At 34.7% G+C, this 17,835-nt stretch overlaps 1 protein-coding gene across 1 annotated transcript; it reads right to left on the bottom strand.

The window, feature by feature from the left end:
• Positions 1-4,954: 4,954 nt before the first annotated feature.
• Positions 4,955-11,737, bottom strand: LOC109100962 (lysosomal cobalamin transport escort protein LMBD1-like). The gene is made up of 3 exons (XM_019114395.2): positions 11,614-11,737; positions 9,903-10,079; positions 4,955-5,116 (listed from the first exon to the last, which is right to left on the bottom strand). The coding sequence occupies exons 1-3, from the start codon at positions 11,719-11,721 to the stop codon at positions 5,042-5,044; spliced, it is 360 nt and encodes a 119-aa protein (XP_018969940.2). The 5' UTR covers positions 11,722-11,737; the 3' UTR covers positions 4,955-5,041.
• Positions 11,738-17,835: the final 6,098 nt, after the last annotated feature.

Raw genomic sequence — 17,835 nt, 5'->3', positions numbered from 1 at the left:
ATTTAGAAGTTCATTTCATATTTGCTGAACCGAGATATTTCAGGGTTTGTAAGCTGTCACATGATTACAATGTAAAGTGTCGTCGTACAACAAAGCACACCACCCATTTTCTGCATAACACATGACAGCACTGCAGAGAGTTTGATTAAAACTGAGCGGCTGTAACAAGCAAAAAACCTCTTGAAGGGGCTGTTAAGCATGTCAGTGGATGGTTGAGAGGGCTTCATGTTACGATACGAATGACGCCCTCTAAAAACGCTGAATTTTTGTGCACCTGACATCAAGCGTGATTAGCATGTTTGACAAAGGGAACACACTGCAATAAAAATAATTACAACCAAGTCTGTAGAGTCCAACTGTTCAGAAGAAAGCAATCCTTCCTCCCTTCAGGACAAGTTTGTGGTGATCGCCACAGACTGCAGCGGGATAAAGGTTAGGGCTGTTAATTATTCCGTTTGCACAGACCTGGGCGGACAGGGATCTCAGATTCTGCTTTGTAAAGAAGCCTTTGAGGCTCTGACCTGCCAGTCTCCTCAAATGTATTGGATTCGGCTTTTGCTGTGTTAGATGGAGCTTGATCTCCACCTACAGGCTGCTAGGAAATCTCTTCTGCACATGATGCGGAGATGGGAGGGGGGGCCTCAATCAATGCGACTAATTCAAGAACTGCAGCAGAACGAAAATGCCACCAAGAGGAAAGAAAAAAAAGCAGCAGCAGATATTCCGTTTGAAGGCACTGCCAGTCATGTCTGTGGTGAAAACAATCTACATACCTTAATCGCAGTATAATGACCTGTGAGCGAGAGACTGCGGGGAGCAGCTTGCATGATGCAGCTATAGATTGAGGACAATCTATTAATTACCATTAGATTTCACTGCAGCAGGTGATTTTAATGCAAATACCCAATGCTCAGATGGTTGAGTGTTAATGGCGGATGGTGGAAAGGCAGCGTGCGGCATCTTTTTCCAAGAACAAAGGCACTTTCCTCTGATGAGCTCTTGAGAGGTGTTGACACCACACTTTTGCAAAAGATTCAAATTCCTTCTTATTCCTCCTCCTGCTTGGCTTGCGTTTCTCTGGATGAGACATTTGTTTCTTCTTTCTGCCCATCCCCACGACGGACAATGGGATGAGCTCGAAGAGCAAACGAAAAGAAAGTCAAACATTTGTCATCAGGAATACAAAAGCAAACATTAAATCTCTGCTGAATAAACCCCAGTGCTCTCGATGATGGTAGCATTTGAAATAAAAATAAAAAAGAAGGAAACTGAAAACGAGTCATTCCATGCAAGAATACCATTTGTGGTGTCCACATTTAACAAAGTGCAAAACTGACTATTGTGTACTATACAAGCCTTAAATATATGAAATCTAAATTTATTTTCAGACTTAAGGAGCATATGCTAAAAAAAAATTATCTGCCAGTGAATGCTGGGCTTCCTCCATCACACACTGCATATTTACCTGAAAATATATAAATACTGATCTGTTATTTATAAATAGGATCATTAAGCAGAAATGACATCATGAGTTTCCACATGAGCCATGTTCAAGAGATGACATTAGGCTGATAGAATTCATCAAGAATTAAATATTCATAATTTTTTCAGCACATTGATGCCTTTTCATATTGACTACTTTTTCATTCTCATCTTAAGATGGGACAAAGCAATTTAGAAGAACTTAAAGATATTTTTGAGATATTTTAGATATAAATATTTAAGAATGCATCTTACAGAAAAACTTACTTTAGAAGTCCTGTTCCAACATCTGTTTCTTGAATGACTCAGACATATACAGCACCTATTCACAGGCATAACTCATCTACTCAAACCCCTTCCACACAAAGGTCTTCAAAGTCTACGCCTACGTATTTGCACCCTATAACCATTATTCTAGTGAACAGATCGTTCTGCAGCTGAGGCTGTGTTAGTCATAATCACACACGTCATCAGACGGCCCTCTCTCCCCATCCTCAATCTTCTTAAGCAACTCAAAATCACCAGTATCTCATTTTTCATCACTCTCCCACAAAAAAAAAAAAAAATCCCACCTCCACGCATGATGCCTCAACAGAGGACCACACAACACACCAGGACGACGTTTCTTTTCAAATTTCATTTTCTTTTAGAAGTACAAATGCAGCATTCCGGTGTCTCTTTGAGCAGAGTCAGCATGGAACAATCCCTGATCTTCCAGAAAACCCAGAAATAAAGCAATCAGACTTTTTTGTGGATGCCACAGAAAAAAAAGGAAGAGATGTAACACAAGAAACAAAGTATGAGGAGAACATCATAAGAATAGTGTTAAACAACACAAGATGTGGACGTCATGGGTTTAAAGGGATACTCCACCCCAAAATGAAAATTTTGTCATTAATCACTTACCCCATGTCATTACAAAACCCGTAAAAGCTCTGTTCGTCTTTGAACAAAAACAACGACTTTATTCAATAATTCCTTTGTCAACGGTCTCCTCTGTGGTCTCTCCATATCGTCATATGCTCTTCTGTGTCATCCGCCCCACAAGGATGCGCTATTTTATTTAAAATCAAAGCTAAATACATGTAGAAACAGCACATCCTTGTGGCACGGATGACACAGAAGAGCATACACAGCATACGGTGATATGGAGAGACACAGAGAAGACCCTTGACAAAGGAATTATAGAATAAAGTCGTTATTTTTGTTTTCTTCGTTTACAAAAAGTGTTCCTGTCGCTTCATATAACACAGATTGCACGTCTGATGGCAGATGGAGTATTCTGACGACGACTTTCATACCTTTTTGGACCTTAACACTGCTATTTACTTGGCAGTCTATGGGACAGTCTCAAGCCTCCAGGTTTTCATTCAAAAAGCTTTTATGTGTTTGGAACAACATGGGGGTAAGTGATTAACGACAAAATTTTCATTTTCATTATGCCTTCAGCCATGGGTATTGAGGGTGGAAGAGAGCGCTTTTTCATTCACTCCCTCCCACCTACAACTCCTGCCAGCAACGAGACTCGAACCAGCGACCTTCGGGTTACAAGTCCAACTCTCTAACCATTAGGCCACAGCTATTTGTTTTATGGGTTTAAAAAAAAAAAAAAAAAACATAGTATACCACCAGCAGGCAATTGTTTTGTTTTGTATGAATTATTTAATTGATCTTCAGAAACTATACGTTATCAATGCATTGTAGAAAGAAAAAGATTTTTGCACAAGATACATGGTTATGTTTCCAGCTTCTCTGTGCTCAGATCATTTTAAACCACTTAAGTAGAACGTTTTCAGTCCAAGGATGCAGTCTTAATGAATGTCACTTTTCTCATTGTGCACAATTCATCACTACATTATTCTGAAAGGAACAAAAATAGTTGTTTTTATAGTCTTAAAGACTTTCTTAAAAATGCAAACTTTCTCTGCATCTCACTTTGCTGACATTACCAAGGCCGTGCGTATGAAACAAATTATATTTAAAGTACAGTGACCTTTCTTTCAAAAAAAACATTTTTTAAAGAATATTTTCAATGTTTTTTTGTACATAAAATAAAAGTCTATGGTATAAAAAAAAAAAAAAAAAAAAAAAAAAATGTATTTACCAAAATATATATTTTTTGTGTTCCACAAAAGAAAGAAAGTCACACAGGTTTGGAACAACATGAAGGTGAGTAAAAATAACAGAGCCATTCCTTTAAACAACCTAGAAAAAGGAAAAGGTAGTTACTATGCGGCAGTTACTAAAGTATTCATTGAACATTGATTGGGTGGTTTCTGATTGCTTATCGGTCCAAGTCACGTCTCAAGACGTTCTGGAAACTCAGGTTCTTCTTTCATATAAGTTTAGAAGATTTTATCATCTGAACAGTGTAAGAGAAAAAAAAAACACCTAGAAAAGTAAAATTACATCACTACACATCAAGCCAAATAATTTGAAATATTTTAGCACAAATATGCAGGCAAAGTCAAACATCAATCTTTAATTTTTATGGTTAGGGCTCATAAGCATGAGCCGTAAGCCTTAACAAGTACCCTTCATAATATACTTTTTTATGCCATTAATAATTTGTACTTTCACACTGAATATTCTCTTTCACTCTGCAATGTTGCAGTAAACGCACTGCAAGTAAATGCGTCACATTATCTACCAAACAGCATATTTTCCCTGCAGTATGTTTTGGCACAAATCTCTCCTGAAAACAAAAGTTTTGTTTTCAAAGTATATCTTATAGACTTGATCGAATCAATTTTGAGCATAAAATCATATTTTTGTTTTGTTCTAGGAGAACACGGGCCGACAGCTGGACAAGGGATTTGCGACGTGTCTACCTGCACAGTTACTGTTAATCTTCTGATGCTTTTCTGACTATGGAAGAGAGGGGTTTTGATTGGCTGGTTTGTATTAGCTGACAGCTCGTCTCTAGCACATTTGGCGCTGCTCAACAGACGCCGTGCCGCTCTACTACTGACGGCCTGTTCCGCGCAGCATCTGTTTGCAAACTCTAATGATAATCAAGCAACTGTGCCATAACTCAATTTTATGTTACCTTGTCCCAGCATTCCTAAAAGATATTATTTAAAGTGGAAGCAATGGAGGACTCAATTAAAGTCATGCATGTCACTGAGACATATTTAACGCTATGAAGTCATAAAGAGAGAATGCAGTTCCAAAAAGCTGAGTTCAACCATGTTCATGGGTCCTTCCGACCTTGTTCAAGGAAAAGGTCACTTACTAGTGCGTTTTTTTACACACGCAGACAAGAGATTTATTCAGCAGAAAACTGCACTCATTTTAGCTTAATTTCACCAGGACGGTTCCACACAAATAAAACCATGCAGCAACTGAACTGACAGCTTTTGTAGGCAAATGCAACATTGTGCACGCCATAATTTTATAACCCGAGTGAATGGATGTTAATGATGAGCTGCGGACCGGACTGTGCCGGCTCCCACAATGAAACTCAAACAATAAGGGCAGATGATGAAGGAATATGAATGGTACATTTCCTAAAATGCAAGGTAAGAAAATTTTATTTACTGCACCAAAATAGTGTCATTTAGTACTTACTGTAGTAGCCATACAAAACTGTGTCTTCGATCTGCTGCCTGGTCTCATTGCCTGCCGCCCATTCCTGGATTTAAAAAAAAAAAAAAAAAAAAGTTTGAAAAATATGACATACACTGTGCATACGTGCAATCACATCATGATATATCTTTAACCTTTTTTCGATTACAGGGCTGTCAATTGATTAAAAAAATATTTTAATCAAATTAATCACATTACTGCTGATTCATTTAAAAGCACATTTAATTATATTTATATATATTTATATAAAATTATAAAATGAGCATACGCTTATTTATATATATATATATATTTAGTAATATTATTATAAATTATATATAAATAATATAAAATGAGCATAAGCTATATATATATTAGCTATATATATATATATAGCTTATGCTCATTTTATAATTTTATATAATTTTAAATATATTACTGTGGCAGACATAAAAAAAATTGCTTTTTTATCAATAAATTGTACTTTATTGCCATATCATTAAACAGGTGTTTTATGAATATCAGGTGGCATGATTAATTATATATTGTAAATTAATAATACTACATTAATATGTTAAATTGACTGTCCTATAAGATACACAGTGCAGTATAAAATAAAATGCAGGATTTGTATCTCATGTAAGGATAAAAATATGACCGACAAATATACTGCTCTATACAGTGAGGTAAAACATGATTTTTATGACAGGACTTCAAATGGTGCCACGGGATAGTGGTGATACAAAGAAGTGGCTATCTAGGTGCAGTGTGTTTTTTATTCGCAATGTGTCGGAAATTCCATCAAAAACGTGACCTGACACTTTGATGACTCACAGGTTCTCGGAGTAGATCCAAATGCCAGAGAATTGCTGTCTGCCTTGCCGCAGTAAATCACTCTCTCTCTCTTCCTTTCTCTCTTTCTCTCTGACTCTCTGTCTCGATGAACTCCATACCACATTCATAACTCACCGTTTCATCATGCCAAAAGAGCAAACCCATAATTGCTACACCAGCACTAGAAAAACATAATTCCATTGTTGGATACTTGCTGTCAGCCTTTATGAATATAACCAGGTCGAGACATAAAGAGATATTTCACAAATATATGTTGACCTATGAATTTCAATGACGTTCCCAATTACTTGTGATTATTGGAGAATCATTTCACAAAGACAAATTTCTAGCTGTAATAGCTGACATTTTTTAAGATTTGATTAATTTTCCAGTTTTCCAAACATGTAATGAGCAATTTTAAACTTCCCTGATATTCCAAGTTGTCCACAACCATAGGCCCTATGAAAATGTAATTATTATATTTACTCATCATGGTATTTCTGTTAATATCTAAAATAAATAAATAAACAAAGTAAGGTAGTGTATGCGTTTATTTATATAAGATTTTTAAATGTTTCTGAAAGAAGTCTCTTACGCATACAAAGGCTGCATTTATTTGATAAAAAATACAGTAAAAACAGTAATTTTGTGAAATATTGTTATGATAAAAAATAAACACGTTCTATTTCAGTATATTTTAAAATATAATATATTCATTTTATTGCAGTTTTTGTTTTTATGTATTTTTACTCCAGTCTTCAGTGTCACATGATCCTACAGAAATCATTCTAATATGCTGATACTTAATATTTTGTGGAAATCGTGATAAATTTTTTTCAGGATTTTCTGATGAATAGAAAGTTCAAAAGAACAGCATTTTTATCAAATAAAAATCTTTTGTAACATTAATAATATCTTCATTGTCACTTTTGGTCAACTTAATGCATCCTTGCGGAAGAAATAAATTAATAATAAAAAAAAAACATATTTATTTACAATCTTATTTTTATATCAAATATTAGCTATATTTAAAAAGGTGGGGGGGGGTCTATTTTTTAAGTGTCCAAATACTTCTTGAGGCCTCTGCGGGTGCCACAAATCTGTCTCCTGGTTTAAACAGATCAGCTTTGTGGGTTTCCAAAGAACACCCACAGAATAACAAAGATCTGTAGAATAAACCAAGCCTGATTTAACAACAATTTATCAAGAAAACTCTAGCACTGTTACAAGTTTAGCATTTGAGACAGCATCCTCATTAGCCAAACCCAGGCCTGTCAATCATTGCTGTAATCTCTTTAGGGCAGAGAAACAGAAATAAACCTACAGAGTCCTACGTGCACAGGCTGCATTAAGAAGATGTTTAGTCGGGAAGGTTCCTCTGCCCATTAAGCCAGCTTACTCGACTGGAGGAAGAGATACATTTGATCGTCACATCAGAAAAACGGATTACCGGAAGGCCGGAGCCAAGGAGATCGCTGCCATAATCTTACGTGTTTATCCAAGACTTGATGGCTCCTTCCATCTCAACCTCCTACAACAAAAAGCACCTGTCTGCCTGATTTATTATGCGACGTGAATCACAGCGAGCTTCAGAACGATTATCAAGCAACATTTTCCCACCCATTTGGGTGAGCGTATTTCATCAGAATCTGCTGTAAGCTTCCTAGAACAGTTATAATAAATACTTTTCTATGCTCTATAACAAGGGCAAATGAGTCTTATACAAGTCGACAGCAAAACTTCACATTTCTGGCATATTCTTGGGCCTATTTAGCTCGGGTATGGAAAGTATTATAATGTTTGCCTTTCTATTACTAATAATATAAAAGCAACCGTTATAATACTTTTTGTATACATTAATTCCTTTGTTAAACCATTCTATCTGATTATTAGACAGACTTCTATCTGTATTAGACAGTGCGCTCAGGCGCTGAAAATAAAAGTCCTGCCTCGAACACATCAGCCAAGCAGAAAAACTTATCGGCCGATGCCGTTATTTGAAAAATGCCAAATATCGGCCGATATATCGGTCTTGGCGATATATCGGTTGACCACTACATACTTCTGTTTAGATATGTTGATAAATTTGTTCAATAAAAACACAACCCTACTCAACAACCCACACAATTTGAGATATTATTTATGTTCGTTACACAAATGAAGTTTAATCCTTGTAAAACTCTATGTAAGCAATAGTTCACCTTAGCAAACACCACTAATAACCCTAAATTTGATATTTCTGAACTGCTATAAATTGCTTTTAAAACTTGAAATAGTTAACCCTGGGTAATTCTATACTGTAGGTAAATAGAATTCTTATGTTTTCAAACTACTCATAATTAACCTGAGACTAACATTTAATCCTGGGTATTCATTTGCTTATGTTTCACACTGCACATTTCTTAATAGTTACGTTATCTGCATATTTGCAGTGACAGTGTTATTGAATGGACAAATGCAACCTGTTTACAAAACAGTTTGTAGCATTGCACATCCTCTTACATTACACTACAGTGCTCTGTGACTCAAGATAATCTATTAAAAGTTAAAGTGTTTTGAGGAAGGGGGGTACAGAAAGATCAGCGCTTCATCAGAGATCTAATTAACCCAATAGAGTCACTGAGAATCTATTTAGGTTAACCTCCTCCATCTAGTCAGATGATCTCTGATATGATCGAGCAAGTCTGTCTTCGTCAGAACACTTCAAAACCCTCAACTTCCAATTAACGAAATGAAACCAGTAATGAATCTTGTCTAATTCTGATAAAGTAATATCTGGTCTTGACCTCTACAAGCCCTTTTTTAACATTCCTAGGGCTGATCATTATCTCAAATGAAAACCAGGCCAGCACTGTCTGTCGATCTCAATTTATTCTGGACAATACACACTTGAGTAGTGATTTACACTGCCTGGTGAATATACTGCCGGTGTGTTCTGTGATATTTCTAATGTATTTATTTATAGATCAACCGTTTCGGCGGACAACTGTTGATAGTCAAAACATGTTTGACTATTAAACAATGGAAATAACCTCATGTCTGGCCTAAATCTATTCAACATTCCATGTGTTTTGCAAAGACATCCATAAGTGCATGGTGCTGTAATGTAATGTAATCAAATACAAACACTGGAATCAAAAGTCTCTGCCCCTGCTCTCCAATTAAAGGGACAGTTCACCCAAAAATGAAAATACAGTAGTATATGTTAAATAGTGTATAATACATTTCTTGAACCTCAAGATGTTGAGCTAGAATACTTCATTTGTGTACATTTCCAAATTGCTATTGGTTCTGATATGTTGGCAAAGTTTAAAAATGTGGAAGTGCAAATTAGATTTGAGAGCTACAGAAAAAAGGGAAAATTATCAGTGAATAACAGCTTAAATTTCAATCGGTCTGACACAAAGATGTTGTTTGACTTCAGAAGACTTGCAAAAGTTGTCTTAATTACTTTTGAGTGTACTTTTTCCCGTTTTACAACTTGACAGGCTCGGGGTCATAATGTGCTTTCATTGTACGCAAGGAGGAACCAAGTTACACAGAAGTTCTAAGTGAAGCACTCATTAAAGATCTCATGTCAGAGGAGGTAATTCTGTGCTTAATTATTCATTATCCGTAAGGAAGAATGGTGGGCCTGTGGGTTCATTAATTATGCCTTTCAGTTGCCATAGTAACCATCTCGTTAGAACATTTGAGTCTCAACATAAAAGAAAGATGTGCTCAATTCAGTTTGTGAACTCAAATCTGAAGTACTGATCTCTCTTCTTATTGCATTTGATTGAATAATGGGATCTTTTAGAAAGGAAAAACCATTGTATCCACAAGTGGTGACAATAAACTACTAATAACAATAACATTCATGCCAGACATCCAAATCACTTATTTTGCAGAGCTCTCATATCATATGATTACTTTGGTTTTGAACAATGAAAAAATGAACAATGACGAAGAACATGGATAATCGAGCTACAGAGCTAGAGTTTTCATTAAACAACATCTCTGTACAGGATTATGGTTACCTTGTAAGTGCCATTGGGGTATTTCATGAAGGACACTAGGAAGATATCAACTGGAAGAAGAGCCGACGTGATGAGCGCAATGGCCAGAGCGCATATCGCAGTGATGGTGGAGATTACCTCGCTCTCCTGCCGGCTCTGATATTTCCGAATATAAACCCAGCAGAAGGCCACGATGACCTGAGGATACATGGGGACAATATGGGAATTGCATCAAAATAATCCATTTAAATTAATGTTATGTACAATACCATTAGTCCCATGATTTCTGAGCCTAACGGTTAAATGCTTGAAATTAGTTTTGTAGACAAATATAAATTCTGTCTATGTTCAAATGTCTTTACAAAACTAAAATACTATTTATTTGTTTTTTTATTAATTAGTTATTTTAATTAATTTAAATTTTAACATATGAGTTGGACCAGAGAGCAGGTAAGGATATCAGCTAGGCATAAATGTATCATTTATTAAACTCACATACATAGATTTTGTGTTTTAACCGGCCTAAATCTCTCTGGTGTAAAACTGATGAGTGTTATAACAGACAGCTGGCCTTCTCATAACACAAACTCACTTTAAAGGCCATACAAGCCTTACAAGTGCTATTTAGATAACTTGAAATGGAATTCAATATTGCACTTCTGGCCTAGCAGTCAATAGCTCCTCTCTTAGAACGAAGAAGAAAGGCCTACAGATTTAGGAGCCTCTGAGACAGTTTCTCTGAAAAGTATCACGTACCTCATTAAAAACAAAATAAAACAAAACAACAACAAACACTAATAGAGTCCAACTTTAAAAAGGAACTAGTTTCAGAGTGAAATGTTGTATTCCAAACACATCCTCTATAAGCTCTCAGGACACAGCTAAAATGAGCTTGTGATTACCGGATGCTGTTTTCAGACAAGATCAATTAAGAGCCCTATGCGTATAAGATTCTGCCTGATTTGTTGGTCAGATAATGACCCAACGCTCTGCATTTAAATCAGGATGCACCGAACCAATTATATAAAAGGAAAAACTGCTCTCTTTGCACTTATTAAACTTGAGCAGGACTTTAATTAGAAAATTAAGACTCAGGCGGCACTTTAATTAAACACCTCGACCAGGTAGAATAAAAACAGATTATATTTAAAGGTGCGGTATGTCTGTACCACTAAATAGTACAGCAAAAAAAGATAATAATAATTTCCTGAACACTTCCCCCATCAGCCATTGGTCACCAAACAGATAGTCCCGCCTCAAACAAAGAAAGCTATGAAGTAATAGTATCCCTATACCCCTAAATAGTAATAGTAAGTGTGGCCCATACGATTAAGGACATAAAATAAAATAATACATAAAAGAATATGGTAGGTAAAATCGTTTTAATATTAATAACACATGTACTCGTACTTGAATCTGAACTGCACTGTATTATAGACATTGGAGGGATCTATTCATCTATTTTTAGTAACATCTATTTCTAGTAAAACAGTTCAGTGTTACAACTTAGTAAAAATCTACAAATATACTGTAGCTGTAAACATAAACAGGTTGATAATATGGCGTATATAATCATAATAGTTAGACAAATCTATTAACTTTTGTGTTATATGTACCAGTATAAGATACACATCGACCAGGATAATACGTGACGGAATATACGCGGGAATACCGCGTCCAACAACGTAATACTAGTAAATACAAGTTATAATGGGTAATTCATGTATCTCACCAGTAAAACAATGGTGAAAATAGACCATCCGAGCACAGATTCGGAGAGTAACGCGACAGGGGTCGCCATGACTGCTTCACTTCCTGCAACACGGCTGACGCTCGCCATGTGACCGGCGACGTCACACAACACACGGGCGAGATCTGGTTCTGGCTCAAATACAAAACAAACTAAACATTTTTACATTTTTTAGGCGAGATCTGGTTCTGGCTCAAATACAAAACAAACTAAACTTTTTTTTTTTTTTTTTTTTTTTTTTTTTTTTTTTTTTTTTTTTTTTTTTTTTTTTTTTTTTTTGTTTTTTTTTTTTTTTGTTTTTGTGGTTTTTTTTACAAACTAAACATTTTTACATTTTTTATATTTTACATACATTAATTATACCTCGATTAGATCATTTAATATTAGAAACTAAAAAAACTTTAGAACACTTTATAAATGTTAATTTCAAAATATTAGTCACAGATTTAAGACATTTCATGTGTTCTAATTAAATTGTTATTCCTTTACTGTTTTTGATTCTGTGCGCTAAACGCACACAATTGTTAAATTGTGATTGAATTTGAATTTTTGCACTGGTTAAGTTTTGCAATAAAAAGTAGTTTGAATAACTAATGGTTTTTTGAGGGTTGGGGGGGGGGACTTTTACATTTTACAATTTAACTACTACGATACACGACTCGGTCCTATTAGTACCTCTTACACAATGAAATTAATTAATCTTATACATAGGAGGTGACTTTGCTACATTAGGTGACTTGCTTCTCAAGCAAAGAAAATGCTGTCTTTCAAATAGAAACAGCAGGTTTCATGTGTTTTTCCCTACCAATATATACACAGAAGACTCTAGCATTAATGTAAAGAATTCTTTTATTTTTATTACTTTAGTTGCCAAAATTTTGTTGACGACATCATTGTTTAGAGAACTCTGCCCAAGTCGGTGAATGAGTCCAAAAATAAATACCTAAAGGAAAAATACAATTATACACAAAAAATAATAATTTTGTTGACGACATCATTGTTTAGAAATATTTCATAAATTATTATTATTATGTTATTATTTTTTTTTTTTTTTTTTTTTTTTTTTACAGAGCACCTTTTGTACACAATGGTAATTTAAGGTGATTTACATTAAACATTTTTTTTAAATAAATAAATAATAAAAAAGTATATTTTTTAAAAGTTTTTAAAAAAGATTTTAATTAAAATAAAATGTAGGTAAAAACAAATAAAAAGAGAATGATAAATAGATGATAATAATATCAACCACCTATACTGTGAGTGATTTTTTGAGCTATGCAAGAAAAAAGGAGAAAATGGATTTTCAAAAATAAAATGACCATCTGTCTTGATTCTTGCCTCATGAGAAAGAAATCGCTTCTCAGATTTAAAGTTTAATCTCTTAAAATCCCTTAGCCCTTCTGCTGGGACAGTGTGCTTATGTTTTGACTGGAACTATCCAACCACACTCTTCTTATATCTAGCCCAAGTGTCTCTGAAATAATTTATGTTACTTGCTAAATTTTAATTTCCCTTTTCTTTATTTGAGATCCACCATGTATGAATTCATGATCCAGTTGTCTTTAATGATAACCACAAAACTGTAAGTGATAGATATTCTTCAAGTGTACCTGCTTGCCAAATTTTGACTGAGTGACACATTGGGAGCCATTAAGCCCTTAATGTAATCAAGACTATTTCCATAACCACAAAACTGTAAGTGTTAGATCTCAGAACCAATTACCTAATTTTATCGACCTCCATTTAGTGCCACCTTTTTGAACCTCTGAGTTGAGTTACCACGCAGATGATTGGCAGCGAGTCAGTGCTGTTCCAGAGATGGAGATCTCACTAGAGGTCATCCACAGGTGAAAAGTAATTTGAAGCAGGACTCCACTGTGTGTTTTTAAAGTAGCCTACAACAAAGGAATCAAGAAATACATATTCGTTGTCATACATCTGGATTTTAAACACACCACACAAAAACAATGTGTGTCTAAATATACACACGTGATCTATGATAGAAAGATTTTCCTATAATCACTTTCAAGACAAAACGTCTGTGAACAATGAATGTGTCTTTACTATAGTTTAAGTGCGGAATGATAAATCATGTTAGAGTTTACTCTAAATAAAGCACAGACATTATCAATTATCCACACACGCACAAACACACTATCCATGCATTCTAACACCAAATGATAAGCCTATAACCAGCGATCTAAGATTTTCCGGAAAATGTCTCAGCTATTCTTTTCATCGAGATTCATCAAACATAATCTGCTTTCTGTCGCTGTTTCTAATTAATTTTTTATCTCCTTAAATGGCTTGGCTGTACATCAGGAGAAGGAATCCGGTTTGATTTAATGAGGATAATTACCAGTGTAAAAGGTGTAAATGAATAACCTTCTTCTCAGTGATAATCCACACCAAGAGCTGGTTTTCACAGAAAAACTGACAGGGCAGGACTACAGGAAAGGTGGGATGTTACTGAAATTAACAGGAGATTTGCTAAAGACTGTTTTAAATTTGATGTCATCCATGCAAAATATATAATGCAAGTGGAATACCTGTGTTAATATTTGTGGAATAGGTGTTCCCGAACACTTCCAACGTCTTTGATTGGTCAGACAAACGAATAGCCCCGCCCATGGGTGTAACTTACGGGGGGGCAGGGGCCATGAACGTAATATCTCGTGGCCACGACAAAACTATGTCAAAGTCCCTTTAAGGCTATTAAGGGTATTCTATAGTCTTTGACTAAGTGAACCAAACATCACCAAACTAAGATGAACCCTTGCCCCCCCCCCCCCCCCCCCCCCCCCGAGTCACCATAATACAACCATACATTTAATACTGGTTCACTTATTAGAAAAAAAAAAAAAACTAAAATTTCAAAGCAGTACATAAGGAAGCCTTCTTTGCTAATTGCTATTTTAGTTAGATTTTGGTTAGTTTATGTGCTTCAAAGAACTGATTCAAAACAAAGGATTCAAAGAAAATGTCAAAAATTCAGCAGGCTATTTCAAATACAGCCATCGCTATTTTTAATCTAGAAAAAAATGACACTGCAATCACGTCACAAAGCCAATATTGTCACTAGCTGCATTACTTGTTTCTGTGAATGTTGTTTTTGCTGTTCAGGTATCTGGACTTTATATAAACATGGTATCTCTTTACACACTTTGGCACATTCAAACAGTTGCTATAGTGATTAAAGACCAGTGCAAAGTGATCAGGCAGGAGAGCAAGTGGCCACAGAATAATCCCCGATATATGATACTGGCCATGAGACCTGGGTCCTCGTGCAAACTGTGCTGCAAGGAAATGACACGCAACACTGAAACGTTTATTGTAAACTCAAGATTCTAATTTGTACAGTTGGAACACACTTACTGTAAATCCAAAGCAACTTACAGTGCATCAGCTGTACACTTTTGCTGAAGCCATGCAGTCCCTTTAAATCAAACCCTTGACCTTGACATTGCTAATAGGCTACTATATTCTGCCAGTTGAGCTACAGGAATGAAACTGTTTGCTTATCTCATGATAACAATGAACAAAGCTTTTAGAAGCTAAATATAGCAACTTATAAGCAGTACTGTCACAAGACTGATGTTTATGTTTAATGGTCGAAATAGCCATGCTCAAAAAATATTTTTTCTATGAATTTACTCTTTAAAAATAATATCTGAAGGTTTCATTTCTCTCAGGATCCTTTAAAATGCACACTCAGCACTGATATACACTCTCATTCCCTTTATAAGTGCACTACAGACTGTATTGTCTAGTCTCAAGGAGACTGATAGGCACCAGGAAACGTCCATTAGCTGTGAGATACTGTGAGATACTGAATCTAATACCTTGATTTCATTTAGTCTCTGGGTCACAGCTGCTATTGTTTTATCAATCTCATTTGTCCTTTCTACAATAACCTGAGAAGTTGGAAGTACAAAACAGAGAGCATGATGACAATTTTTAATGGTTTAAACACAGCATGAACTTAAATAAGCAGCCTACTGCATCTTCAGTAATTTTATGAGGCAGATTTTCAGTGGCCCATTTATTATATCTTATACTTGCTTATATCTACTGTACTTCCCAGAATGTCTCATAACCAAATTCCCAACAACTACAACAAACAAAATTTAATATTCACAGTTAAAGCATACTATTTTGGCCTGTAAATCAAATTCTAAAAGTCTAAATCTGCTAAAATGAATCAAGCAATATATCTAGACTGCTCATACAAGTCTAATTATCTCAGTTGTTCCAGAAAATCATCAACCCTGTGCTTCATGTGAGCTTTTTATATTAGTATATCTGTTGAATTCAATTTCAGTGAATGACTTTGGCTTTCCATCACTGACAGGCTGCATTTAGTCTTTCTGCTTTTGCATTAGACCTGCATAAATGGGCATGTGAGATCACCATTGCAGCAAAGTGAATGAGGTTTTTAGGACCTCTTGTTCTCAGTTGTTTGCAATATCCATTTATTTAGTTTTCACTGGCAAACTGGAGCTACATGAAACAGGAATAGAGCTATTGTTTGAGAAGCACTTTGGGGAAACAAAGCATGTGTACAAAATATACAAACCATATGGCAAAAAGAAAGAGTAATATAACCCATGCTCCGGGTGATGCATTGAGCTAACAGACATTTCAATAGTGAGAAATATGCAACAACTGAGGAGAATGTAAATAGGATGTCTCTTTTATTGGCAGGTGCGTTGGAAAAACAAGTGTTCTGTCTGATATCAGTTGATATGTGTGGATCGGGATGTTTGTTTGCCAGGAAAACAGCCTTCGAGAAAGTTTCTAAATGTGAAGAATTGAATGAATACACAGAACATGCTGTTTGGGAACCACACGGCATCACATACCAAAGTGGAGCAGAAAAGGGGTTTGTGTATTCCTCTGCTATAAGAGAATGAAGCTTAAAATCCATGTACTAAGAGTCTGTTTGAAAGTGAATTAATTACTGTAAGACACATCATCAGTCTAGAGATGAACATGATGTCTGCTGATAAAACTTGTGTATAAAGATTTAAAGGGGTTACTGGGGGATTATGATAAATCATACATGATTACGCTTTTTAATTTTTAACAGATTCCTTGTTCATCTTTTCATGCGTAAACAAGTGAATGTTTTCATGTGACTTCTTGGCCGTCTAGGCTTTGAAATAGGTGAACTTGCTTTGAGAAATTCAAAGAAACAGAATTAGGTGTAATACCTTTTTGTTTACACAGCAAATAAAAAGAACCGAAAGAGTACATTTATATACTAGTATATATATATAACATAACATCATAAATTATCATTTACACAATCACAATGTTACAGTTTTATTGATACAATAAATGCAACTTTGGTGAGCAGATCAAGAGATCAAAGGAATAAATCATATATAATTGAAATGATAAATATAATTTATTCCTGTGATTGCAAGTCTTCATTGTGACATGATTCTTCAGAAATCATTCTAATATGCTGATTTAGTGCACAATTATTATTAGTGCTCAATTATTTTTAATGTTGCCTATTATTATGAATGTTCAAAACAATATTTGTTGCCTAATAGTTTATGCAAAAAAATTTTGATGATTCTTTTATGAATTAATATTCCAAAAAACATTAAAAAAGCATTTAAATTTTTACTAAACAGTTTTTTATATATATATACATTTACATTTTCATCAACATTAGTGTCAAAATCAATTATTCCAAAATCAATTTTGACTCAAATCCTATGCTTTTTTTTTTTTGCAAGCATTGTGTATGCTTTCAATATATCATTTATTCAAATACATATCATTTTTATTTTACTTTTGTTTAATAATAATTCTATAATATTTGTATTTAAAAAAATGTGGCGTGTATAGAGTGAAACACATTCAAAACACATTCAAAAAATGAACAGACAAGACAGTGCATGGGAAAAAAAAAAAAAAAAAAAATACTCCATACATAGCCATAAAAATTGGGCACAATGTACTGAAATATGGAAGAATTTTCTGTATTAATTTTTACAGGTGTTTTATCTGTATTTTGAATTTTACACTGTATTGCACTGTGTTTTATGAAAAGTTAAGTTTATGGAAATGTGCATAAAATTAATGGATAATGCCCCAGTAATAAGCAGTTATTTTACAGATTTATTAATTATACAGTGCAATATACAAAATAAAACTATATACACTTCAGAAAATAAAAGACAAGACTTA

Source organism: Cyprinus carpio, chromosome A13 (assembly GCF_018340385.1).
Source record: "Cyprinus carpio isolate SPL01 chromosome A13, ASM1834038v1, whole genome shotgun sequence".
NCBI lineage: Eukaryota > Metazoa > Chordata > Actinopteri > Cypriniformes > Cyprinidae > Cyprinus > Cyprinus carpio.
This window is presented reverse-complemented; position numbering and strand designations above follow the sequence as displayed.